Source organism: Oryza sativa, chromosome 5 (assembly GCF_034140825.1).
Source record: "Oryza sativa Japonica Group chromosome 5, ASM3414082v1".
Lineage (NCBI taxonomy): Eukaryota > Viridiplantae > Streptophyta > Magnoliopsida > Poales > Poaceae > Oryza > Oryza sativa.
In genome coordinates, this window is record NC_089039.1 from 21,691,684 (window position 1) to 21,718,017 (window position 26,334).

The 26,334-nt window shown below is 42.2% G+C and overlaps 2 protein-coding genes across 4 annotated transcripts; both read left to right on the plus strand.

The window, feature by feature from the left end:
• Positions 1-5,982: 5,982 nt before the first annotated feature.
• Positions 5,983-12,197, plus strand: LOC4338922 (serine/threonine-protein kinase Nek4-like). Of its 3 annotated transcripts, none has more exons than XM_015782166.3 (15): positions 5,983-6,389; positions 6,610-6,838; positions 6,975-7,041; positions 7,148-7,213; positions 7,290-7,336; positions 7,420-7,465; positions 7,549-7,629; positions 7,703-7,745; positions 7,834-7,883; positions 8,184-8,265; positions 8,349-8,398; positions 9,407-9,480; positions 9,704-9,755; positions 9,833-10,492; positions 10,574-12,197. In XM_015782166.3, the coding sequence occupies exons 2-15, from the start codon at positions 6,741-6,743 to the stop codon at positions 11,987-11,989; spliced, it is 2,832 nt and encodes a 943-aa protein (XP_015637652.1). In that variant the 5' UTR covers positions 5,983-6,389; positions 6,610-6,740; the 3' UTR covers positions 11,990-12,197. The 3 variants fall into 3 exon arrangements, with proteins under 3 accessions (XP_015637652.1, XP_015637651.1, NP_001407349.1); XM_015782165.3 differs by having other exon boundaries at positions 5,983-6,275; NM_001420420.1 differs by lacking the exon at positions 5,983-6,389 and having other exon boundaries at positions 6,418-6,838; positions 10,574-12,191.
• Positions 12,198-14,479: 2,282 nt separating this feature from the next.
• Positions 14,480-15,760, plus strand: LOC9272359 (transcription repressor OFP8-like). Its single transcript, XM_015783518.3, has one exon. It carries the CDS (start codon positions 14,661-14,663, stop codon positions 15,354-15,356), a length of 696 nt encoding a protein of 231 aa, XP_015639004.1. The 5' UTR covers positions 14,480-14,660; the 3' UTR covers positions 15,357-15,760.
• Positions 15,761-26,334: the final 10,574 nt, after the last annotated feature.

The following is a 26,334-nucleotide window of genomic DNA, read 5'->3' on the forward strand; positions in this document are numbered from 1 at the left end:
TACACTTTACCAATTGATAAGATAAAATATTATGTAAGATAAAAAAAATTGACTTCTACCAATTGTAAGAAAAAATAATCCGACTTCTATAAAATACTTCAAACTTAAAACATATCAAACTTTGATGGGTATACATATATTCACAATCAAATTTGTTATTTTTTTATAATAGTTAGAAGTTAAATTTGAAGTTGCATGTTTATAAAGTGATATATTACATATTAATATATATATATTTTAAAATAAATTATAATCATTTAATGGACATGCAGTGAACGAGTGAACGTCCACCTAATTAATGATTATAACACATCTCCTATGTATACTACATTACACATCATATCGAATACACTATGTCATTCCTATTGATATTTTTTTGAAACAAGATACAGATCACATAAGCTCTCATATACAAGCACGCACACACCCCTATATATATATATATATATATATATATATATATATATATATATATATATATATATATATATATATATATATATATATATATATATATATATATATGTGTGTGTGTGTGTGGGCGCGCGCGCGCGCATATCATACCCCTATAAGGGCCCTTTGAATCGCAGGGTAGAAAAAACGGAGGAATATGAAAAACACAGGATTCTGACAGGAATTGAAGTGTAAAACAGAGGATTGCAAAACATAGGAAAAACGCAGGAATGGTCGTTTGATTGGAGCGCAGGAAAAACACACGAATCGGATGAGAGAGATAGACTCAAAGGAAATTTTTCAAGAGGTTGGAGCTCTTGCTAAATTTCCTCCAAAATCCACATGCAATGTGCCATTCCATAGGAATTTCATAGAATTTGGAAAGCTTCAATCCTTTGAATCAAAGGACCAAATAGGAAAATTTCCTATAGGATTTGAATCTTATGAAATTCCTATATAAATCCTTTGATTCAAAGGACATCTTTGAAGACTGAACTAGCATATGTGATCTTATCGTGTGGGGAAAAATTCTTGTGGTGTTGGTACTATAGCAACCAGCATAACTCCTTTTTTTAATTAAAAATGGGTTGGTTTTAAATACAAGTCAGTTTAACTGTGACCATTAAAAAAATAAAATATAAACTTTTGGCATATGAAAATGTTATATTCAAGTTTACTATAATAAGAGATTTTGATCGTAATATTATACTTATGTAAATTTTCAAAAAATTATCCTAAGAACTATGAAGTTATATAATGTTCAATTTTCTATGTTAAGACCTTCAATGCTGCATATCTTTATTTAGTACTATATAATTGTTTGAAACGTAAGGAATTTAACAAAACCTTCGTGTAAAATAGCATTCTGAAGGAGTCCAACAAATGCCACTTTTAGTTGCATCTTCGTGTTTACATGCATGCGGAAGTAACACTACCTTTTTTGCGGTAAATGCATGCGAGGAGTAGTCACTGATTCCTTTTGAGTTGCAATTACGGTGTAGAAGTATTGCGCCTTTGCTGACGACGAAGAGCACTCTACATGTACCGACAGGTTTGGTTTAGGTAGAGACAGACGTCACTAATCGACAAAGCCGGTCTCCGGGTCTCTCCCGAGTCCAAAATCAACAACCGCCAGAGCTTGCGCATGCGCGCCCTAATTAAATCGTTAACCAGTCACTAATCAAGCTGCACGATGGAATCATCTAGCCAACACAAGCGAAACGTCCCCGTCGACACGGCCACACCCCACACCACACACCTCTTGCTTTTCCTCCAATGATTTCTTTTAGCCAACAAGCTATAGCTAAGAACACACTACTATATATTACGTCTCCATCGCTAATCAACTTTGGTTAAGAGAAAATCAAGTCTTAACCTTCTGTTCCTAATCAGGTCTCTCGCAGTCTTCGCTGGCCCGGCCGGCTCCGTTTGTAGCTTTCCGACGGCGTCCTGCAGTGGTTGTGCCGTCCTTTCTATCTAACCGGGGGGTTTCTTAAGACCCGGGATAATATTCCGAGAGGCTAAAACGGCAACAGCAAGAAGATTTTGAGGGCCTCTCATGCCCCCCCCCCCCCCCTGACGCCAACGGAGCACCTACCTGGCTACCTTGGATGGGCTTCGTACAGCTTTTCTATTCGGATGCCGTCAAATTTTGTTCTGAAAAATGTAGCGTTTTCCTTTTGTGGATTTGGGTTTGGACTTTGGAGAAACATGGAAAGGTCGACGTGACATGTACTGTGTGCGTTTTTGCAACTGTAATTAACTAGCAGATCGCGGTGAATTGCATCAGGCGTAGTAGGAGAGGAGGGGGAGCACGGGGAATCAGCGGCACGGCGTCGCGTGCTGTGATCTGCGGCCTGACTGACACGGAGACAGACAGGTCAATGCTTCGGTTTGGGCGAGTGAAAAAGCCAGAAAACCCCCACGGTAATTAATAAAAACTGCACAGGAGCGGCCCAACAAAGAGAACCGTCACGTGCCGGCGCGACGTTTTCCGTGCCCAGTTATCTGCTCGTCGTAGCCTTTGACGGACTCGACACATCCTTGCACGGCGTATTTTTGCTGTAGATCTCTTTGCTGCAGAAGAAGAAGTAGCTAGATTTGCTGAGCGTGGACAGGGCCCCGCTTGTCAGTGGCGCAACAAGCTAGTAGCTGTTTTCCGCTAGATTTGTGGAGTTGGCGGTGCTGTATTCACTGACCCGGGAGATCACATTACTCTTGCTTCGGAATTTAATTACCGTCCTGGTCTCCTGGAGTACTACTGGTAGTACTAACGTAAATCCTGCTTATTACTACTACATCTGTACTAAAATATTACTCCTATTTACCATTAGATATTTCTTACTTATTACTCTCTCCGGTTCCATAATTCTTGATGTTTTAGACAATGACACAGTCTCCAAAATATATCTTTATCTTTGTTTTCCTATTATAAATAAATGCATGTTTGCTTTTTTTATAGTATTTTGAAAGACAAATCTATATATGTTATTCTAGTTCGTTTAAACTAAATATTTTTAAAGTTATTAATAATCAAAGTTATAAAATTTTGACCTCGAACTTTTCCAAAACGTCATGAATTATGGAATCAAAGGAAGTACAACAATTTATCATTGTATTAAAAAAATGTCTAATCGTGTACTATTTAGTACACCTTCCGTTTCTAAATATTTGACACCGTTGATTTTTTAGCACATGTTTGACCGTTCGTCTTATTAATTTTTTTTTGTGAAATATATAAAACTATATGTATACATGAAAATATATTTAACTATGAATCAAATGATATGAAAAGAGTTAATAATTACTTAATTTTTTTAATAAGACGAATGGTTAAACATGTTTAGAAAAGTCAATGGTTTCAAACATGTTTAGTAATAATTTTGAACAGAAGAAGTAACATGGAGTAGCTGCGTAATGGAGTACCAGTTGGGCACGAAATTGGACCCTCAATATTAGTACTACCAAACTAGAGGCAAAATCTTATCTCAAGTTAACCATCTACTACTATCTCATATTCTCATTAACCTTAATAAAGTAATCGCCTGTACAACGCAACAAAATGGACCGGCCAGGCAGTGTATATATAAATAAAAAGAAACAAAAGACGAGCAAAATGAGGCATACAGGTGAGCGGTAAATTAACCATCTGTTTGTTTTGTTGCTCATGCCCTGATGCCAAACAGAAAACAGGATGTGGGACAATGTCTGACGCAATGCGTCACGGTTTCAGCCTTGGTTCAGACATCAATTCGTTCTGTCTGGATGGTTGCTCGCCGCACATATTTATATAGCAGTATATGCGACCGGAATACCTGATCCCAATCATCAATTTTGTGCATACTATAGCTAATCTTCCGTGCAAGAATCGCGTCAACCAAGTTGATGAAGGTTGGAAGCTCAAATCAATGGCCCTATGATCGAACTTTGGAGAATCAAATCGTTATGGGAAACCATAAGGAAATTCTGAGTGATGCTCCACCATGCAAAACGGCAAAAAGAGCTTCACCAAACAATGGGAGAGGGCGAAGAGATCAAGAGAAAAACAGGATTTACCTAATTAAAAGTGTGACTATCTGAAATTACATCCTACCTAAGATCGAACTTCGAGAAAAGAAACAATATATGCAGGAAGATGGGGAAAAATATTTTCTACCGGTACTCTCTTCGTCAAAAAAAACTCAACCTAATCCCTCATAGGACTATGAATCTGGACTACCTTTTTCCAAATTCGTTGTGCAAAAATCTGGACATCCTCTCCTAGGCTGAGTTTTTTTAGACGGAGGAAGTAGGTGCCATGGTACCTAGGTTGTATGCATTTAGTTTAAACGGTTATATAAAAATTTCACAAAATTTGATAAGATAGAGTATGATAATATAAGATACTATACAAACATGCAAATCTAAATTCATCTACACTTAATGAAACAAAAATAACAAATTTTATCTGCGCTCCACAGGTACTATTCACTGTCTGGTTTTATTATATTTATTTCTCTAGTTGTAGATCAAATAAAGTCTTGCATATTTGTGTATAGATTTATATCGTTACAATTAATGTTATTAAACTTTTTAAAATTTTTATAACTTTTTAAGTCACATACAAACAATGGGTGACATGGTACTTACGTGTAGAAAATCCTTATCCAGAAAGATGGATAAAAACTATAAAGCTATTGGGCTTCTAATAAGCTAATAGTCCAATACCTTTTGAGTTAAGTATATTAAAAAAATCTCTAAGCACTACTTAAGGCATAGGGTAAAATAAACTCCTACTACTATTTATCTCGCTCCAAATCTTCCACATGGCTTTTACACCTTAGGCGGATGCAGTGTTTACTCCCTTGATACCTCCAATAAATTTATTCACAAAATGATTTTTACACATACCTCATACATTTTTAATTATAAGTATTTCTGGTTAGATTCATAACCAAAACATACCTATATTTTCAAACAAAACGTAGGGTAGGGTCAACCAGTTAGACGACGACACACAATGGTGTATTAGCTAGTTGAGTAGCTTTGACATGCACCATGTATAGCCAAGCACATATATATAAACCGAAAAATAACTCGTTGAAAAATAAGCATACCAACTAAAAGTAATTTATTAGTAAAGCTTTTATGTTTTTATTTTTAATGACTTAAAAGATGATACTGAAAAAATATATACTAAAATAAAAAATTAACTTTCAAAACCTAAATTTTAGCTTCGTCTAACAAGCCAACAAGCGAACAATGGACATGAGACCTTAACTCCATTGTGTTAGTCGCTTGGCCGCTAACATCATGTATTAATGTAGTATTGTGGCGTTAGAATACTTAGAATAAATGTCATTTTTATCAATACGCTTGATCGTTCTCCAATGATACATAATTCCTTGTTCATTTGAATCGCTCAACATTTTTAAACGGAAAAAAAAAGACAACGTTGGTTCACCAGGGCGATATCTCCGTGCTTTTGTTACTCTTCTTTGTTTCACAACACCCAATTGTACTCCCTCCGTCCCATTTTAAACACAACCATTAGTTTTCGTGTCCAATTTTAATCGTGCATCTTATTTATTTTTTTAAAAAAATAAGTCACGCATAAAGTATTATTTATGTTTTGTCAACTAATAACAATAAAAATACAAATAACAAAAAGTTTGAAATAAGATGGACAATCGAAATTGGAGACGATGTTCCATTGAAAACAAATTACTACCGCCGAATATGATATATCTTAGTGCTAAAAATCTAAACAGAGACATGTACAAATTCGTAATATTAAAATATGATTCTCCTTATATGACGATTAATTTGTGAAAAGGGAATACTAGTTGAATTTTTTTATGGTACGGAGAAAGTAAACAACGGTAATTAGTGGAAGCCACGCTAGCAAAGCCCCGTCGAACCCAATCGCGTCCCTCGATTTTTTTTTACTGTTTTGCCTTTAGGCTTTTAACCCCAGCCCATCCCGTCACCACCGCTCGCTGTTGCGGCGATGCCACGCCGTATAAAAGCCACCGAGCAAACTACGTCGCCAACACCAACACCGTTAAAGCCAAATCAAATCCAAGACCAGAGCCAGCGGGGAGGAGGGAAGGAAGGAAGGAGTTGCCCAAGCCGCGACGACCGCGAGAGCTCGTCACCTCGAGGGACGCGCCCCCCCCCCCCCCCCCCCCCCCCCCCCCCGCGCGCGCGTCAGCGGGGCGGAGATCTCGCCGGAATCGAATCCCGTGCCGCCCGCCGCCGACATCGCCGGTTTCTGCCGGAAACGGAGGAGAAGCGCCGCCGCGCTGACTGGCCAATGCTGGTGGCGGCTGGAGACCCTCGCGGTAAGGCGCCCCCCCTTTGTCGTCGCGCGCGGTTGGTGGGAAGCGAGGAACACTGTGCAGCTTGCCGGACGGTTGCTGCTTGCAGAATCGGCAGATTTGCTGCTACTGTTTTGGGTACTGATATTGCGGTGACGCTCCCTCTGAGGATGCGCTAGTTTTTATTTTTTAAAATTCCAACTAGTAGTTCATCGATTGGCGTGTTAAATCCTTTCCTTACGCAATGGCGTCTCTCCCTACATTGTTTTGGATTTGATTGGATGAGTTTTGCTTTGATTAAAAGCTGCTTGGCTTATATGGGAGCTTGGCTTATGTGAGTGTTTCGATGCCTTTGCAGAAATCGCCTTGGTGCAGTGGAGTGGAGGTGTATGAGGTCGCGCTCGGCCAGTAGGAATGAGATTGGTCTGGGTATCTAGGGTGGACTTGCTGCTGTGAAGCTGTGATTGTTCTGTTAGGGATTTGGGGCACATGGAGTCGCGGATGGATCAGTACGAGATCATGGAGCAGGTTGGCCGGGGCGCCTTTGGTGCTGCAATCCTTGTGAATCATAAGATTGAGAGGAAGAAGTGAGTGGCATAGTTCTATTTTATTTTCATCTTTTTAACAACTTGATAACACTTATGTTTCCTTTCACTAAGATGAAGAGTTTGATTTTGCTGTTAATATTAGTCACCATATATTTATATATGTTGTGTTGCACAGGTATGTGTTGAAGAAAATCCGGCTTGCGAGGCAGACAGAGCGTTGCCGCAAGTCTGCTCACCAAGAGGTTAGTGGAATGTGGAAGTGGAAGCTTGCAATCCCTAGGCTTTGTTTGTTCGGTTGTTTGCTAGTGGTATTATTAGGAATTTGATCACGACGAAAACGAATTGCAGATGGCTCTGATTGCTCGGTTGCAACACCCTTACATTGTTGAATTCAAAGAGGCTTGGGTTGAGAAGGTTTGTGGATTAGGAACTTACTATATCTAGCTTATCTGGTTTATACTTATTTAGTTGACATGGGTCAGTAATGCAGGGTTGCTATGTCTGCATTGTCACGGGCTATTGTGAAGGTGGAGATATGTGAGTGAGATTATGTTTTAGATTAGTTTTTCAAATGTCATTTTGTATATTTTGTTGTATCTCAGTTTTCTCTTTTATCACAGGGATGAATTGATGAAGAAATTAAATGGTACTTACTTCCCAGAGGAGGTATGGAATGACTTCTTTGTTTTTGTCAGAATGAAGGGAAAAAGGCATCCAAATATGTGCTAATAATACTGCATGTTTCTCAGAAATTGCTGAAATGGTTTGCTCAACTGGTATTAGCCGTGGACTATTTGCATTCGAACTATGTCTTGCATCGGGACCTGAAGGTAACTTCAGAACAGATAATATCATTTTCTCTTATTTAATTGGTAGATTTCAATATTCTTGTCATAATTGCAGTGCTCCAACATATTTCTCACCAAAGATCAAGATATACGCCTAGGTTAGTTCCTTAATAATAAACTACTACAGGTCTGGATGGTTCCATATTGGTTTATCAACTTACACATATTCCTTGCCTTTGCATGCAGGAGACTTTGGGCTTGCTAAGACCTTAAAGGAAGATGATTTAACTTCTTCGGTATGTTCCTTTTCCTATTTCTATGGTTGGTCTCTGGTAAAAAAAAAATTGCATCACCTTAATTTTCCCCACAATGATAAGAGCATTACATTTATTAAGTTTTGTAAGTTTTTAATCATTGACACTGTCAGACACACCGATGCAGTACATCATCAAAGACACTAACCATGCTGTTCATCATGTGCATATTATTCATTGTTTATAGTTATCTCTTTTACACACATTTATCTGAATTTGTAAAATAGGTGAAGTTATTATTATTTTTCTATGCTCAAACTGACAGCATAATGCTTTCTTTAGGTTGTTGGAACACCGAATTACATGTGTCCAGAGCTTCTCACAGATATCCCTTATGGATTCAAGTCAGACATCTGGTCTCTTGGTAACTGCCTTTTTCTCCTCAGGTCTTCTACAAGTTCATATTACTGCATATTTATCTTAATTTAAGTTACGCTTTCTATATAGGGTGCTGTATGTATGAGATGGCAGCTCATCGGCCTGCCTTCAAGGCTTTTGTAAGCTACTGGGCTCTTATCATATATTCTTGCTTTATTATATTGTAATATACAGGTTTAGCTTTCATAGGGTCATATGAGTTACAGTTTTATCTTTTCGTGTCACATGTTTTCAAAAAGGTTCTTGCCTTATACTCCCTCCGTTTCAAAATGTTTGACACCGTTGACTTTTTAATACGTGTTTGACCATTCGTCTTATTCAAAAAATTTAAGTAATTATTTATTCTTTTCATATCATTTGATTCATTGTTAAATATAATTTCATGTACACATATAGTTTTACATATTTCACAAATTTTTTTGAATAAGACGAACGGTCAAACATGTGCTAAAAAGTCAACGGTGTCAAACATTTTGAAACGGAGGGAGTATATTTTTATCTTGACTTTAATATTTGATAAACTGGAATATTATGGTGGAAGTAGTATAAATCATTCCTAACTAACTGTCCGGTTTCACATCTTTATTTAATTTGAAAATGTTTGTTACAGAAATTATATTACAAACAACAATGAAATTTTTTAACTTAAATTAAATTTATTAGTATGTAAAAGTATGATGTTTGAAGATGGTGCTGAAAGGAACTTTGGGTCAGGTTACAGAAGCAAACAACCTACGGAGTATAGACCTGCCATTGCCCACCGGTAATTGGTCAGGTTGAATCGACTAAAAATTCAATAAATCTATTGGGTGTAATGATGTAAAATTGCAACCATTACTTGTACACGTGCACCTTGATCTTTCAATATGGTCTTCCGTAAAAACATGCTACTGAGGCATTTACATGTAGACTCTAACGCAATAATTTGGAATATATTGTGTTGTCCACAATAATCATAGAAAAGAAAAGAACAAATAAAACTATATAAGTCAATACATCTATTTGAAGTTTGAACTTTGCCAATAGAAAATATGGAACATTGGAATTCTTGTGTGCTATTTAACAATGCTACTATTTGTATTTGCCTTTTAAGTTTCAGTGATCTTATGAATCAACAATACCTGCAGGATATGGCTGGATTAATAAGTAAGATAAATAGGTCCTCCATTGGCCCCTTGCCTGCCTGTTACTCTTCTTCTATGTAAGTGCATTTATTGCATCGAAGCCACATTTTATTTTTATTTTTCATGCCTAAAAGTGATGTTGTAAGTAATTTCAATGACAATAGAAGCAAGTCATCGTCTTATTTTTTACAACCAAGTAATGTTTTGGCAGGAGATACATAATAGATGAAATTGGCTAAAACCTTAACACATTTCCATTTTAATGCAAGTATACATGCTTCTAATTGCTGTTGTGTACAGGAAAACTCTTATCAAAAGCATGTTGAGAAAAAGTCCTGAGCATCGACCTACTGTAAGTTACCACAGTTCTTGAAATAGCTTTATTTCTTCATCTGGATTCTGAAAACACATGAAAAATCTTGTTAACAGGCATCTGAGATTCTGAAGAATCCGTATCTCCAACCTTATGTTAATCAATGCCGCCCTCTTTCTGATGCTCCAACTCCCATACGCATGCCAGAGAAACCATTATCCACTTCACGGAGTAATCAGAGATGCACGTCTGAGAGCCAAAGCAGTAGCATTTCTTGTAGTGATATCGACAGTACACAATCAAGTGACAGAAGCACATCAGGGGGCGCTCCTAGCACTGACAGCAAGCTTAACGATATCAGAAGCATCCAAGATGCAGACCGAGCTGATTCAGACGAAAAATGTGTAACACCAGAAGATCTTAGAGGCAACAAGAACATTTCTGGTGCTGAACTGAAAAGACAAGATTCCTCAAAAAGTGTACATCAGCATCACAGGGGTGAGAGTAAGCAGCCAAAAATAATTGAGAAGATAATGACAACTCTTAGAGAGGAGAGTAGGCTTAGAGAAAACAATTCTCCTGTAAGTTCTAGTGGTGTAAAGTTGACTTCTGCAGTTAGCAATAAGAATCAAGCAGAGCAATCATCAGAGAGCTCAAGGCCTCACAGTGGTGTTTCATACAGTTCAAAGTTTGGTGACATTTCATCTAATGGATGGACCAATACAAGCGATGAATGTGTAGATCCAGTCCAGGTGCCATTGCAATTGAAACAACTGGTATGAGCCTATATTTCTTATCACAAAACGTCCATTTATTTTTCTTCTTCTAATAGGTTTTGCTTGGTTCTGGTTTTGCAGTCACCAACTGTTGAGCATTGTCCAAAGTTAAAAAATTCCGGGTCCTCAACTCCTGAACCTGCCAAACAGATTGCAGAAAATGGTTCCTCAGCTTCAGGAATGAGTAAAACCAAGTCGTCACCTAGTTCTAGTAGACGGCCTAGTCCTCAGAGACAAACAGTAGCAGGAATTCCAATCGTGCCATTCACTGTGTCAAAACGAGCTCATATCAAGGCAGAGAGTGAGAAAACACCGCCGCGACCTGCCCATAGCCCAAATAATTCTCTACATAATCTCCCTCCTTTGATACCGATATCTACAAATCTGTCAGAAGAGAACATCAAGCTGGGTAATTCTCAGGCAATGCCAGCTCCTCTGGAATTCGTGACTGCAGCATCCAAGGAGGACATCAGCTTTTACTCAAATTCTGTAGTTGATTGTGTTGAAAAGGCCGAGCCATCTGAAGTATTTGAATCTAATTCTCCAGCCTACCTGACTCCACCGTGGACAGGCCCAGTGCTTGATGCCAAAGGAGAGAATGGCCTAATAGCCATACCATGTTCAGAAATACACACTGGCACATTGCAGAAGAGTATGGCTAGTAATGATGATTCAAGCCTGAGCTCTCCGTTGGATACATTTTATCTTAGTTTTGAACAAGAGTTTGTCTGCAAGGATGATTCGCAATCCAGCAAGCATGGGCACAGTGCTGTCACACTACTAAGTGGTGAGGACAAATTTACTGTCCAAGAACTTCTTGCATCAACACCAGTTATTTCTCCTTTTGTTTCAAGCACAAGTAACACTCTGCCAGAGGATAAAAGTTCTTACCAGTCATTCAAGAAACAATCAGATTCACATTCGGGCCCTCCAGTTGATGTTCCTGCACAGACTATTAGACTCAACAGTTTCCTTGTTAGTGATGAGTGGCCAACATCAGAAACAGTTCAAGGGGAAGCTCGGGACACGGCTGCCAGCAAGCTTCTGAATGTAGTAAGAGAAGATTTTGATGTAAGAAGCAGTTCATGCTCAACAAGCACGCAACCTTCTGGACAAACCCCAGTTAGATCCAAACTCAACGTGCCTGAAACTAATCTTGCCAGTAACATATCCATACCATCCATATCAGAAGCAGTGAGATTATCTACCGCCATGGACGTTAAACCGTACACGTCCGAGGCCAGCAATGGAGTCAAGGAGGAGGCATCTCCTGCCAAGGAAGCTCTTGATGTTACGTCATTTAGGCAGCGAGCTGAGGCTCTAGAAGGTCTCTTGGAGCTTTCTGCGGACTTGCTGGAAAACAACAGGTTGGAGGAACTCGCCATTGTTCTACAGCCTTTCGGGAAGAACAAGGTCTCCCCGCGAGAGACCGCAATTTGGTTGGCCAGAAGTTTCAAAGGAATGATGAACGAAGAAGGTGGCCGCCTGTCGATGTGAGTATCTGTAACCTTAAAAGGCCTTTTTATTGCTTTCCCCTTTGCTTTTTTGAGTAGCTCAAAGTGGGCTTGATTTGCTGACAGCGTGTTGTGTTTGTGTTGCCCGGTTTTGTTTTTTGTTTCTTTTGATTCAAACCATTCTTTTTGGCGCATGTTGTAAATAGCCAAGACTTGTAAACACTAATAAAATTTGCCTTCAGTTCTGAAAATTTTGATATGATCTAGTAGCTAATAGTAGAAGGATTATGCCTGATCAAATGCCCACGCTAGTTGCCCAATATTTGCTTCGCTCATTTTCAAGCAAATTGTAATAGCACGGGTTGCCTACACATCTTCTAATGCTGGCATGTATGATTGTATCCTGCATTCCTTCCAACTGATTGGTCGAGCAGTGACCAAATAATTCGATGATATGGCCACATGGGAAGAAAATGGGAGAAATGATACGGATCATTAGATCCCATATTCCCATTTCCTCTCACAGTCTCGTGGATACCTTATGCTTCACAAGCAGTTTGCACTTGCGAATTCACAATAGAAATAGCCAAGTGCCACTTGGGCTGAGGCCACATATCGGCTTCTAAAGTTTTGTACTTTAGGTTTCATATTCTTTTAATTCATATATTTATACTCCTTTAAAAAAACTCTATGATAATAATGAAGGGTGAATCTGCATTCACCTATCGGTTCATCTAATTCACGATTGAACACACATTTCCTGGCGCATCTCTAATTCGTCTAATTGGTAGCGTTACTGTGCGTGATCGCGAAACGATGAAATCAACGCCACTAATATCCCTCTTTATCTTCCCAAGTGAGCGCCCACAAGCGAGGCCATATAGAGAAAAAGGCTCACATATGTTCTGAATATGTCAAATTCCAACCGTAACATGAATTCTGAATATTTGGAACCGTATATCAAATTCCAACCGTAACATGAATTCTGAATATTTGGAATAGCAATGATGTATGATACTTATTTTTAATACCGTTGCAACAAACGGACATTTGACGCTAGTAAAAAAAAATAAACTGAATCCAATCCCCCTCCCTAGATCTAAAAATCGGTGTTTTCCCGTTGATGCTTGCTTAGCCCCTCCTTCCTCCATGTCATCGCCCTCTCCTCCATCTGCGTTGCTCCATCCTTCCTTTCTACTATTGGTGTCTTCCTTCCTTCTCCTTCCCCAACGTGAATCAAACGTGGTGGCGGGACCGTTACCTCCCCTCTTCTATCAGCGGTGAAGTGAGAATAGAGACAATCTTAACCCTTCTTGTCTTCCTCGACTGTTCGCCACGGCGCCTCTTCTCCTTCGCAAATGAGCTTCACAATGGAACACGGAGGATCGAGCAAGATCTTGATAGCGAGCCGATGATGCGGTGGATGGAGCAATGACCATGACCCCAAATGTTGCGATGACCTTGTCGGATCTACGCATCTAGCTGTGAGGACTCGCTATTGCTTAGCTTGGTGCTTGACCTCCACCATTCCTCCCCCTCTCTCTCTTCTACTCATGAAACGTGGCTAGAGAGTCGTGCCTTGGTGCACGAGTGGCCTTGTCCAGTACAACGTCTTACAATATACTCCCTCCGTTTCAGGTTATAAGACGTTTGGTCAAAGTCAAACAGTTTCAAATTTGACTAAGTTTATAGTAATATTTATAATACTAAATTAGTTTCATCAAATCAATAATTGAATACATTTTCATAATAAATTTGTCTTGAGTTGAAAATGTTACTGTTTTTTTTCTACAAACTTGATCAAACTTAAAACAGTTTGACTTTGACTAAAGTCAAAACGTCTTATAACCTGAAACGAAGAGAGTAATAACTTTTAACAATGAATCTACTATCTAGATTTATAGCTAGAATACTTATATTTTGAGATGGAGTATTCACTTTTTCTCACACCACCGTAGAGTGTTGTAAATGGCTGGACGAGTAACTTTTCAAATTCACCCATATAAAGGTTGTGTTTAGTTCACGCCAAAATTAGAAGTTTGGTTGAAATTGGAAGATGCGATGGAAAAGTTGGAAGTTTATGTATGTAGGAGTAGAAAAGTTTTGATGTGATGAAAAAGTTAGAAGTTTGAAGAAATATTTTGGAGCTAAACACGGCGTAAGTTGTTTTTTTAAGGGAGGAAGTACGTGACAATTTCAGGATTCACTGAATAAACTTTTCTGGTACTCGGGTACTCCTCAATTACTCTCGCTACGTTTGCTCAAATTATTGCTCGAGACTTGAGCAAGCCCCTCCTCAATCTACTTGTCCTCATGCAGTCACGCTCCCTGTTGCTATAGTCAACTGGAAGCAGGCTTTCTTCTTCACGTACTACGCCTGTGCCCCTCGTCACACCTGCCCGCCATACGATTTTACCAGTGGTAAAAACCTGTGTCTCCTCTCCCCCCGACGCGTCAAATCACACCATCGATCCCTGGTTGCAGTACATCCGTGCTGCTGCACGGCCGCCATGATTCATCATCATTCGTAGGCTCATAGCGTCGCTAGCGCGCGGCTACTGTTTCACCACACTCGTGTTTTTTTACTGTTTCACTTAGCTCACGCTCGAGTCACAGTGAGGCCAGCTTGGGTGACGATATATAGTACCACCTCTCGCGCTCTCTTCACGTCAAGAAGAATTCCCTCAGCTCAGTTGTAGGCGGAGGCGTCAACAATGGCGCCATTGATGTCAGGGAGTGGTGGTGGTGGTTCTGCTCGGCGCCGCCCGCTGCGGCAGCCGCCGGTGGTGGATGACGACGACGTCGGCTGCAGCTGCCCCAAGCAGAGGCTGCTCCGCTCGCTCCTCTCCTCGCTGGTGTCCCGCGCGCGCGGCGCACTAGGCGGCAGGGCGGTGTCGAGGCCCAAGTCGTCCGCGCCGCCGTCTTCGTCGGCCTCCACCACCACCACCGCCGCCGCCGCCTTCACCTCCACCTCCACCACCGGCGCCAGCGCCACTACCGTCGACTCCTCCAAGGAGTCGTGGGGCCCCGCGACGTACGCCGCCACCAACACGCACACGCTGTACGAGGTCGAGGACGAGGTGAGGCGGCAGAGGAGGAAGGACATGAGGAGGAGGAGGAGGAGGAGGGCGGCGGCGTGGGACGAGGAGGAGGAGGAGGAAGGAGCAGCGGCGGTGGCGGTGGCGGTGGAGGTGGAGTCGGCGGCGCCGTACGAGGATTTCCGGGAGTCGATGGTGGCGATGGTGGTGGAGAAGGAGATGTACGCGTGGGAGGAGCTGAACGCGCTGCTCCACCAGTTCCTGACCCTCAACTCGCCGCGCCACCACGCGCTCATCCTCCACGCCTTCGCTGACCTCTGGGCCCCGCGCTCCGGCCTCTTCTGCCCTCCCTCCCCGTGCCAAGCTCTCTGATGGTCTGGTCCCACCCACCAGCCGCAAGCGATTGAGATCCTTTACAGGCACGGTTTTTGTCACGGGCATGTATGGGACTGGAGATCATCGGTCCACATGTTAATGACCAATGTGATATTTCATTTGTTCCAAAATATTAAAATATTAGCTAGAATATAATGTAATACTTTCTATTACTAAAAAGGTTTTTCCTAAATTCATTACAATAGAAAGTATCTAATCGTATACTAGATAGTAACATTTAGAACGAAAATAGTATGATCTAGCCGTAGCACAAATACGTATTGTACTCTAACTAGCTACTCTATATGGTGTGCATGTGCATGGGAAGCACGACGTCCGTTGCCCTGCATGCATGGTTATGTGATATACTATTACAGGATTATCAGCCCCATCGTTCTATGTATGTTTATATTTATAGACAAAATTTTAATTTTAAAACTTAGCCTATGAATTGATCTTGTGATTTTTTTCATCCACTTATTTTACAATACTTGTTTTTTCAATTACTATGAAGACGTAAAAGACCACGTACATAAAAGTTTATAAGTTATTTTTTTAAGTTGATAATAAGTTGTTTGAATAGTATATGCAGAAGCGAAAAGATGAAGCCGTGTACATATGTGATGTCAAAGTGACGTACATGATTGGGGTTATAGAGTGTAATCATTCTAGTACGTGTGAGTGGGATGTCGAGAAGTGGTTATTTTTTTTAGTTTCGTCACATGAGATGGCGGTTTCATCTATGTGGAAATATGGAATTCATGTTTGGCGTGCGGCAACACTCGGTGCCGACAGAGTCTGGATCTAAGATGCGTACGGATGTGTGTGCCCAGCGACTACAAATTAGGTGTCCAACTTTTCTTCAAAAATGGGACGATGTTTCACCACTACTAGAAAAATGTTTCACTAAAATAAAAAAAATATTTTAAACTATTAAAAAATGTGAAACATAATTGATCACAATTGAAACATTTTAATCTCATAGATGAAATATCAAAGTTTCAATCGGTGAAACATCATGGATGTGCAAGAAATTAAATCGAAGGCAAAAAATATGAAACACACCATATAAGTATCCAATGCAATATTTTTATCCAACCTTAAAGAAACATCCGGCTACATTGGCTAAAACATTGAAAACTCACAAAAGAATATGTATCAATCCAGATCTAGTTTATTCCTCGTCTCCGGTGATTGCTGGCTCCTCTAGTCTTCGCTACAAATCCACGTCGGGACGACGTAAGACCCTTCTACTCCACCAAGGTAGGTAGTACTGCTCCCCAAGCCTTCATCACCCCGTCATCGCCGGTTAACAGGGGCCACACCACCTCCAAATCTACCTGGGGCCCTTAATCTTCGTCCAACTTTTGTGTGTTCAATGTCCACGTGACCCCCCGAGAAGCCCCCCCCCCCCCCCCCCCAAAAAAAAAAAAAAGTGGACGCGGTGCTCATGGCAGCCGTGGGATGATGATGTGAAGGACACGAGAAGCATCTCTCGCCCACCGCCAAGCACCTGTGTGAGAGAAGGAAGAGCGAGAGGGGCCACGGAGTGGCTGGGAAGGAGCTTGATATTCTCTTATCTGGTTGAGAGACAGCAGAGAGCAAAAAACTTTCAAATCTAATTATAGCATAATTGTAATATAGTTCCGGTATAACTATACTGTAACTATAATATAACTTTTATATAAGTATTAAAATAATAAATATAACTTCATATCTAACTTATATAGAGATTACAACGTAGTTACACCACAGTTACACTGCAGTTACAGTGTAACTATAGTGTAATTACATGGTAGTTACACTACAACTATATTATAGTTACATTTGACTGTTTTTTGCCCCAAAAACTGTCGACTGTTTTTTAGCAACTCTGTATTTCTTTTCCATCGATTAACCCACGCAAAGCATTCTCCGATAAGTTTCTACTTTAAGTAGTATCGACAGCTTTTGAATTTTTATTTTTTTCCATTTCTGCATATTCTTAAAATTCCATTGCAAATTGCAATGAAGACCTTTTAATAGAAAATTTCAACTCGAAATTCACTTTTTACTAAAATTTGTAATTTTATACTCATAATTTAAATCTTTCAACTTAAATTCCCAAAACTTTCAACTAAAATTTGAAAAATTTCAACTTAACTATGTACTTAACATTTTATTGAAGACATCATTCAAGTGCTAAGCACTCCCCCTACGTGCGACTTGCGAACTACTCAATTCGTTCAAAAATATAAAAATTGATACGACAAGATGAGTAATTATAAGCCACTCATTGCAATACATGGGAATCTATAATTTTTAGCTAATGAGATGCTTGGAAAAAAAACCGAAGCAATTGAAAATTTTAAAAGTTGACCACTTAAGTGACAAAAAGAATTTTTTTTCTCTACCTTAATTTTTGCTAAGAGAAACCTAAAAATGCTTTGTATCTTTGCTATTTAAAAGGTGTTGTCCTCCTTTCATCTTGTCCTTCTAGAACACGCCATGCGCGTTCTTACTCTACATATATAACCGTCAGATCCACTATGTTATTCTCAATCACTCTTCTAGTTTATTGTTAATTATAGGACAAAGTACGAATTACCTCCCCCCTCCCCGGAATTATTGTGGTCGGTTGAATTCCCCCTGAACTCGAAAACCAGACATAACTCACCCTGAACTTTTAATACTGGACAAATTATCCCCCGCAACCCAATCCAGAGCGATTTTATCCTACGTGGTGTACACGTGTCAACCCAGTCAGTATTTTCTTTTTTTAAAACATGGTGGTGCCCACCTGTCATATACTCTCTCTCTTCTCTTTCCCCCCCTCTCTCGGCGAGGACATAGCGCGGCGGCGGCGCGTGATGCGGAGGGCGCGGCGACACTGGACACGGAGGCGGTGGCGGTGCAGGATGCGGTGGCGAAGGATGCGGCGGCGGAGGATGTGGCGGCGGCGGCGGCTGCGGCGTGGGATCTCCTCCTACCGCCGGCCCCCGCACCGTCCCTGATCTCGGCACACTCCCTCTCTCGTCTCCATCGTCGAGCAGCGGGTAGCGACGCCGGCTCTGTATCCCATGCCTCCGCCGCCTTCGCATCCCACACTGCCGCCGCCACCGCCTCCGCATCCCACGACACAACCGCCCCCACCCCCGCATCCCGCGCCGCCGCGGCCTCCGTGTCTAGCGCTGCCGCGGCCTCCACGTCCTGCGCCGCCGCCGCCGCGGCCTCCGTGTCCAGCGCTCCCACGATGATGACGACGCTGTAGCCACTGCGCTCTGTGTCCTCGCCGAGAGAGGGAGAGAGAGTGAGAGAGGGGAAGAGAAGGTAGAGAGTATATGATAGGTGGGTCCATCATGTTTTAAAAAAGAAAATACTGACTGGGTTGCTACACGTACGCCACGTAGGATAAAACCGCTCAGAAGTGGGTCGAGGGGGGTAATTCGTCTGGTATTAAAAGTTCAGAGTGAGTCATGTCTGATTTTCGGGTTCAGGGGGAATTCGGCCGACCACGATATTTTTTTTTGGGGGGAGGGGGTAATTCGTATTTTTCCTTGATTATATGAGTCTAATCCGTTGTAAGGTGTGGAGGATGTTAGAAGGGAATAATTTCCGTATACATTCGCCGTACTCCCGATCGACCGTGCGCAGAATTCATGTGAAAGCGTGTTCCATGGGGAGAAACTTGCCAGGTGCAGACATATTTGTGCGTGTTGTAAAGCACCACCTTGACGTACGGCTCGATCCTACCTCGATAGACGTTGCTTGTTTGACTGCTTGGGCAGTTGGGCTTTCCTTCTTGGTAGGCCCATGTGTACTCTCCGTTGCAGTTGGGAATAAGTTCACTTTAGATCCCTCTATTTATCGCTCAGTCTGATTTTCGTCTCTAAACCGCAAAACCGGGTACGACCCATCCCCCAACTTACGAAAATCGGGCAAAGGAGGTCCCTCGGTGGTTTTGATAGCGGTTTTGGCTGACGTGGCGCCTACGTGGCTAATTTGACTCGGTCTTCATCTGACGTGGCACTGACGTGGCGCTTACGTGGCAATTTGATCTGAAAAAAATAATAAAACCAGTGGGACCCACATGTCAGTTTCACACACAAATAGAGGAAAAAATGGTGGGACCCACGTAGGCCCCATATGTCATCCTCACTCCTCTCTCTATCCTCTCTCTCCCCTCTTCTCTCTATCCCTTCTCTCTCTCCGGCCGATGAAGCAGGGCGAGCGGCGGGCGACGGGCGGGGCGGGACATGGCCGACGGCGGGTCAGGTCGCGGTGCGCCAGCCATTCTCCCGCAGCGCCTCCTTCTTCGCGGGGAGGGCGGCGAATCTCCCCCATCGTCCTTCGGATTGCCGGCGGCGGCGGTGGCTAGCCCCACCCCCGTGGTGAGGTCCGTCCCGCCGGATAGCTTGCGCTCGGTGCTCCAGGCCTTGGTGTCCGACGAGTAGGACCGGCATGCCGTGAAGCTACGGCGCTTGTAGAGGACCAACAGGCGGAAGGCGGCGGGACCCGGTGGGAGCGGATCGGCGGAGTCCTGGAGATCGTCGGCGGTGAGCAGCGCGCACGCGTAGAGCCCGGGCCTGTCCTTCCCGGAGAGGACGGGGAGGAGGATGGCCATTTCACCGGTCAAGGGGTTGCACACGACGAGCTTAATGTTAGTTAAATCTTGCGTGCATGTAGCTACTAACTGTTAGCTATCGGTTTCAATTCTGTTATTGCATTGTGCATGAGCTTCCGGTCTATGGATGCTATGCATGTAGTGGTAGTCATGCTGACCTTGGCGATCGGAGGCGTGAGCACGTTGTTAGGATCGTGGGGATGGACGCGATTGTACCGCGACGTGGGAACGCATCCAATGCGCTCACCTGCATAATGAAAGGGAGAAAGAAAACCAGAAAAGGTGCAGCTTCATCGCACCACAAAACTCAGCGTGTTTCCTCGTGTTCGCATGTGTTTCCACAGCTTGTTCGTCGATCACTTAGGGAAACCTGTCACTTAAGGGCGGCGGAGCTCGACGACGAGCTGGCCTTTCCGTGATGCGACGAGGCGGGAGTTCTTGAAGAGGCCGGGGTTGTCAAACACCCTGTCAAGCTCGCCGCCGCCGAACCTGGAGGAGGTCGAGGGCAACGGGACGAACCGAGGCGGTGCGACCGAGGAAGACGAGTCGTCCTCGTGGGTCTGGTGGAAGAAGCCGACGGTGAGGTCGCGGATGAGGTGGCTGGAGGGCGGCATGGAGCGGCAGATGTACACCACGTTGCCGGTGAGGTGGTGACGAGGCGGCGCCACCGCCTGCAAGTGGCGCGGTGCACCGGACGAGGTCGTGAAGATCCAGCGAGCTAGCCGCAAACACGAGGAGGAGGACCTGACCTAGCCCGCCGTCAGCCGCTGCCCCGCCCCGCTCTGCCGACCAGCCGCTCCGCCCCGCCTGTCGCCCGCTTCTGCCGTCGCCGCTCGCCCTATTCCATCGGCCGGAGAGAGAAGGGATAGAGAGAAGAGGGGAGATAGGATAGAGAGAAGAGGGAGAAGTGAGGATGACATGTGGGGCCCACGTGGGTCCCACCATTTTTCCTCTATTTGGGTGTGAAACTGATATGTGGGTTCCACTGGTTTTATTTTTTTTCGATCAACTTGCCACGTAAGCGCCACGTCAGATGAAGACCGAGTCAAATTAGCCACGTAGGCGCCACGTCAGCTAAAACCGCTATCAAAACCACCGAGAGACCTCGTTTGCCCGGTTTTCGTAAGTTGGGGGATGGTTCGTACCTGGTTTTGTGGTTCAGGGACGAAAATCAGACTGGGCGACAAATAGAGGGACCTAAAGTGAACTTATTCCTTGCAGTTGGGCTTTACCAATTTCAGGCCCATGATGGTTTCAATTTTTAAAATTCTTAGTACTGTCATTATTATATTTCGAATGAAAATAGCTTGATGCGGTGCGGCGCCTGCCTGTTTGTTATCAAGTGACATATCTTCCAAGTTGCAACTAATATTCCCAACAAAACATAGTGGGATATGTGTATAATTCAAGAGGTACGAGTAAGTTTCACGTCAATCCATCTATCTATATATGTAAAGCTGAGAGGCCTGGTCGTGTTGAGCGTTAGTTGCGTAGTTGACCCATGATGAGTTGGAAAGCTGGGCACACGCCGGCCAAGAGCAAACTGTCCAGGGCGCAAAGACAATTGCTGGCTGATGTGCGGTGCTCTATCATTCTACTGTCATTCCATATTCCCATTCAACTTCGTACATCCAGCTGCCACGACAGGGCAAAATGGCCAATGGCCCAGCATCACAAATTCTGCAAAGCTCAAGATGATCAAACATCTTCTTCCTCAATCAGTCAAGCCGTACTAACAACGAAGTTGTGCGTGCGTAGTACTGAAGTTGAGAAGTACCAAGGACGTGCCGGTAGCATCCGTACATACGTGCGGATGGGAACAAACGAATGCAACGCAAATGCTCATGCGTCGCGCCGGTGCGCCAGTAAAGCTGCACTGCACTGCACTGCAGCACCGATCGAGAACGCAAGCAAGCAAGCTAGCTAGCTCACACACACACAGAAAAAGGCTCGCAGAGGCAGAGAGCCTGGACCACACCGCGCGACGCGCCGCGCGGCTGGCTCTTCTACCCTGCCCCTGCTCGCTGCCGCACGCAGGCCGCAGCGCCTCACGTTTTATTGCCGTACCCTGTGCCTCCCGCCGTCCGCAGCACATGAAACTTTTACAAGAGAAAAAAGTAGCAGCAACCCGGCCGGCCATGGCATTCGCATGCTTATACAACTTTTGCAAGGGCTCGAGTTATTACCGAAGTTATTTTGTTGTTGTCATAACTAATAACTGCGTGAATGAGGTGGTGGTAGGAGCAGTACTAGTTCAGCCCACTGGAGTTTACACTGTTGAGTGTATGTATAGTAGTACGATGCACAAACCTGCAATATATAGCCTCGTGATGGCACTGCCCACAGTGGATGACGCATCGAGCCCACTGGTGGCGATGGCCGATGGCGCAGGTGGGGCTAGAGAGAGTAGAAGCCAAAGGCCGTGGACCATGGGGGCCAAAAGATTCTTTTATGGAAGTGGTGCCGTCCGTTCTAAAATGAACAAGAAGCTCTCAAAGACTCAAAACTATTTAAGGGAGACGGACAAGGGCAGCACAGCTGCCACACGGCGGACCGCAGCTCTGGTTGGAGCAGACAAGCACAAGCAGCTGCCCCCATCCACGTGAGGCTGGCTGGCCGGAGGGGAGGCCCGGTGCACCGGCCAGCCGTTACCCACTATAGCAGTGATGGTGGTAGTTTCTTTCCACCTGAAAACGCTTGGGCAGGAGAAACGGGGTTTGGCGGTTTGCAAAGTGTACAAATATAGTACCCCTACTCACTTTGTGTTTTGTGTTTTGTGACATGGCGCTGTTGCAGGAAGCCTTAAATTTTACAAAGATCTAAAAACTAACTGTTAGACGAAAATTAAAAATTTCCACGCTATTTAACCTTGAAATCTACAGATTATTAATTTCAAACTTGGGACTGAGTTTAGATAAAATGAGTTGGATGATGTGTTGATGATTCATTGATATTAGAAAATCTATAAGTGTTTCGAAATCTGTTTTTCAAATATTGTAGAAAAATTCCCGCTTACCATTTGAATAAGCTATAACCTAGAGAAGTTTTAAACGGGCAACACAAGTTAAATTTCTCCTAAAAATATGTTTAAAACAAATCTTAATGTCCACAATTATGTATCGTGTAAAGTCCTCCGCCCTCTTTAGCACAACTTCAGATCCAAGATTTCTTGGAGTTAGGTATTCGTAGCTCCACAAACCCATGGATCTGTACATATTTGCGATTACATTGATAATATTTGGATAAATTATTTTTTCCTATTTTAGATGAAATTTAAAATTTTAAACCACTGTAATTTAACATACAAATTTTAAATCCATCATGGATCTAAGATCTCTGGAGCTATGATAAATATGACCTAAGATAATTTGGCAGATCTATTCATTTGTATGGGTTTTTGATAGTAACTTCAAAAGAAAACACCTTTGCTAGCCAGAGTAATGATCACCATTCACTAACTCTATGGTTTCAATCCAATAACCAAAGAGTTATCTTCATTTTCTCTAGTGACAATGTGAGCTTAGCAACAACACTGCACAACCCTGCAAGCATGCATGATTCATTAGAGCAGGTTCAATAGGTTTATGTCAACCGGCGATAGGAATAAGCAATTCAGTTTTTGGCTGAGGTGGAGCAAAGAGAACGGTTGGAGAGAGAAAGGCTGACGCTTAATTAGTCACAAGCTCCAGCGCATTGATTCATGCATGCATGGCTGTCCTGCCAATAGCAAGAGCTGATTAGATTAGAAAATTATAAAACAATCTTTTAGAGAAATGTGCTATGTAACTAGTTGTTGTGCAAGCTATCTCTTTCCATTATTTTTTGTTGACATTGAACTTTTAGAGCTGGTAACCAGCTATACTATTAAACTTGCTCTTAGGACACCATGATTGTCGACGAAGGTGCGTGACTTTAGAAGGAACCCATAGAGAGCGCGCGGAAGGGTGGCACTGGGTGGAGGGTGCTGTGGGGGCGTGTGCAAAGCATCAGAGGTGATTGATAAGGGGGAGACTAGTCGCCGAGCACTCAATACGATGACAAAAATCAAACGGTCAAATTTATTTAATAAAACATCAAGTTATATGTCGTGAATAAAAATAAGAATTCAAATATTTGAAAAATATGTGAAACACACCAATATTTTACTCTCACACATGAAACATCAATTCTTAACGATTAAAACATATATATTCTGTCTTCATCAGAATACAATGACACAAAATCTTGTTGTAAATGTTAATTAATACCAACAATACAACGGTGTAATCGAATAATCAGATAAATAAAAGTTAGGTGAAAAAGGCCATTTGAAACTTGCTAATAGAGTGTTACTTGCATGATTGGAGAAAAAGGGCAGATTTTGTGATTAGAGGGCAGTGAAATCCGGTCATTAATTAGTATTCCCTCTGTATTTTAATGTATGACATTGTTAACTTATTGATCGATGTTTGACCATTTATCCTATTAATTTTTTTTTGTGTAAATATCAAAATATTTATGTTATGTTTAAAGAACATTTGATGATAAATCAAGTCACAATAAAATAAATAATAATTACATAATTTTTTTGAATATTATGAATTGTCAAACATTAGTTAAAAAGTCAACGACGTCATACATTAAATACAGATGGAATATATGCAACGGACTTTTTCTTTACTTGTAAAGATACTTCCATTACGTACCTCCCTGACACAGCTAAGGGCCCCTTTGAATCAAAGGATTTATGTAGGAATTTCATAGGATTCAAATCCTATAGGAAATTTTCCTATTTGGCCCTTTGATTCAAAGGATTGAAGCTTTCCAAATCCTATGAAATTCCTATGGAATGACACATTGCATGTAGATTTTGGAGGAAATTTAGCAAGAGCTCCAACCTCTTGGAAAATTTCCTTTGAGTCTATCTCTCTCATCCGATTCCTGCGTTTTTCCTGCGCTCCAATCAAACGACCATTCCTGTGTTTTTCCTGTGTTTTGCAATCCTCTGTTTTACACTTCAATTCCTATCAGAATCCTATGTTTTTCCTATTCCTCCGTTTTTTCTACCCTGCGATTCAAAGGGGCCCTAAATGGTCACCAAACCCTCCACCTCTAGGGGGACACCTTCCCACCAGAGATTAGAATAGAGTTCGCACTTACAACCCATCGCTGCCATGGCGCGAGCTACCCGATTACAACCTTGGGGGCAAAAATTAACAGGGAAAGACACGAAACTGGAGAAAATTACATCTTTTGGCTCACACGAATGATTCCTCCCATTAATTACCGACAAAGCAAAAGAGTTTTCTTCCAAAGCCATCTTCAGCATTAATGAATCCGTCTCAGCAACCACCCTCATATGCAATGGACATTTGGGATTGAGAAAAAAAAGAAGCAATCTTTGCCTTTATGGCCCAAATGCTGTAGCATGCTGTGCAGCGAGAAGTGGGAAACGTCGCATGCAACAGTGTCCAATGGGACTCCCCGAGTCCAAGCATTCTCTGATTGATAAATCATCAGTAGTGCACGAATATTAGAGCAAAGCTACCTAAAAGTGACCGACCTGATTGATAGTAAACGGATGGACCAAAAGAAAACGTACACACAGCTGGCCCCTAGCCATGAGTACTACCCTCAACGACTACGCGAGCCATTGGTAAGACCAGGTACAATAGCAGAGTATTAGCCAGCTATAAACATATTTATTAGAATAAAAGCTCTGATAGTTTTAGATGGAATTATCATCAGAATAGAATATTTTCTGTTAGGTCGATGTATCTAGATTTAATTAATAATGGTTATAGTGAGAGAAACAAGATTATTTGAAAGCTTAAAATGCCACTTAAGATTAAGATTTTTATGTGGTACTTGCTTAAAGGGGTTGTGCTAACCAAGGATAATTTGGCAAGACGAAATTGGAATGACAGTTTAAGATGTTGTTTTTTTATGAAAAATGAGACTATTCAACATCTTTTTATAGAGTGTCATTATGCAAAATTTGTTTGGAGAGCAGTACAGTTCTCTCTTGGTTTATACCTTCCTACTACCATATCTAATATGTTTGATGGTTGGCTCTTGGGGGTAGACAAGAAGAAGAGTAAACTCATACTTGTAGGAGCTTCTGCCATATGTTAGGCTCTGTGGTTGACTAGGAATGATATGTTTTTTTGGAGAAATATTATGGAAGGTATTGTTATTTTGGATGAAACTATGCATGAATTACATCGCAAAAATAAAAGTGATGTGATTTTTAAGATCGATTTTGAAAAAGCCTATGACAATGTTAAATGGTCTTTTGTACAACAGACGTTCAGAATGAAAGGTTTCTCTCCTAAATGGTGTGAGTGGATAACTTCTTTTATTCAAGGGGGACATGTTGGTATTAGAGTAAAT

What these genes read in the sequence shown, in the direction of transcription:
- LOC4338922 (XM_015782166.3), top strand. Translation starts at nt 6,741, where the DNA reads ATGGAGTCGCGGATGGATCAGTACGAGATCATGGAGCAGGTTGGCCGG. An exon ending in GTACTTACTTCCCAGAGGAG is followed by an intron (nt 7,466 to 7,548) that starts GTATGGAATGAC and finishes CATGTTTCTCAG; the next exon opens with AAATTGCTGAAATGGTTTGC. An exon ending in AAGATGATTTAACTTCTTCG is followed by an intron (nt 7,884 to 8,183) that starts GTATGTTCCTTT and finishes TGCTTTCTTTAG; the next exon opens with GTTGTTGGAACACCGAATTA.
- LOC9272359 (XM_015783518.3), top strand. Translation starts at nt 14,661, where the DNA reads ATGGCGCCATTGATGTCAGGGAGTGGTGGTGGTGGTTCTGCTCGGCGC.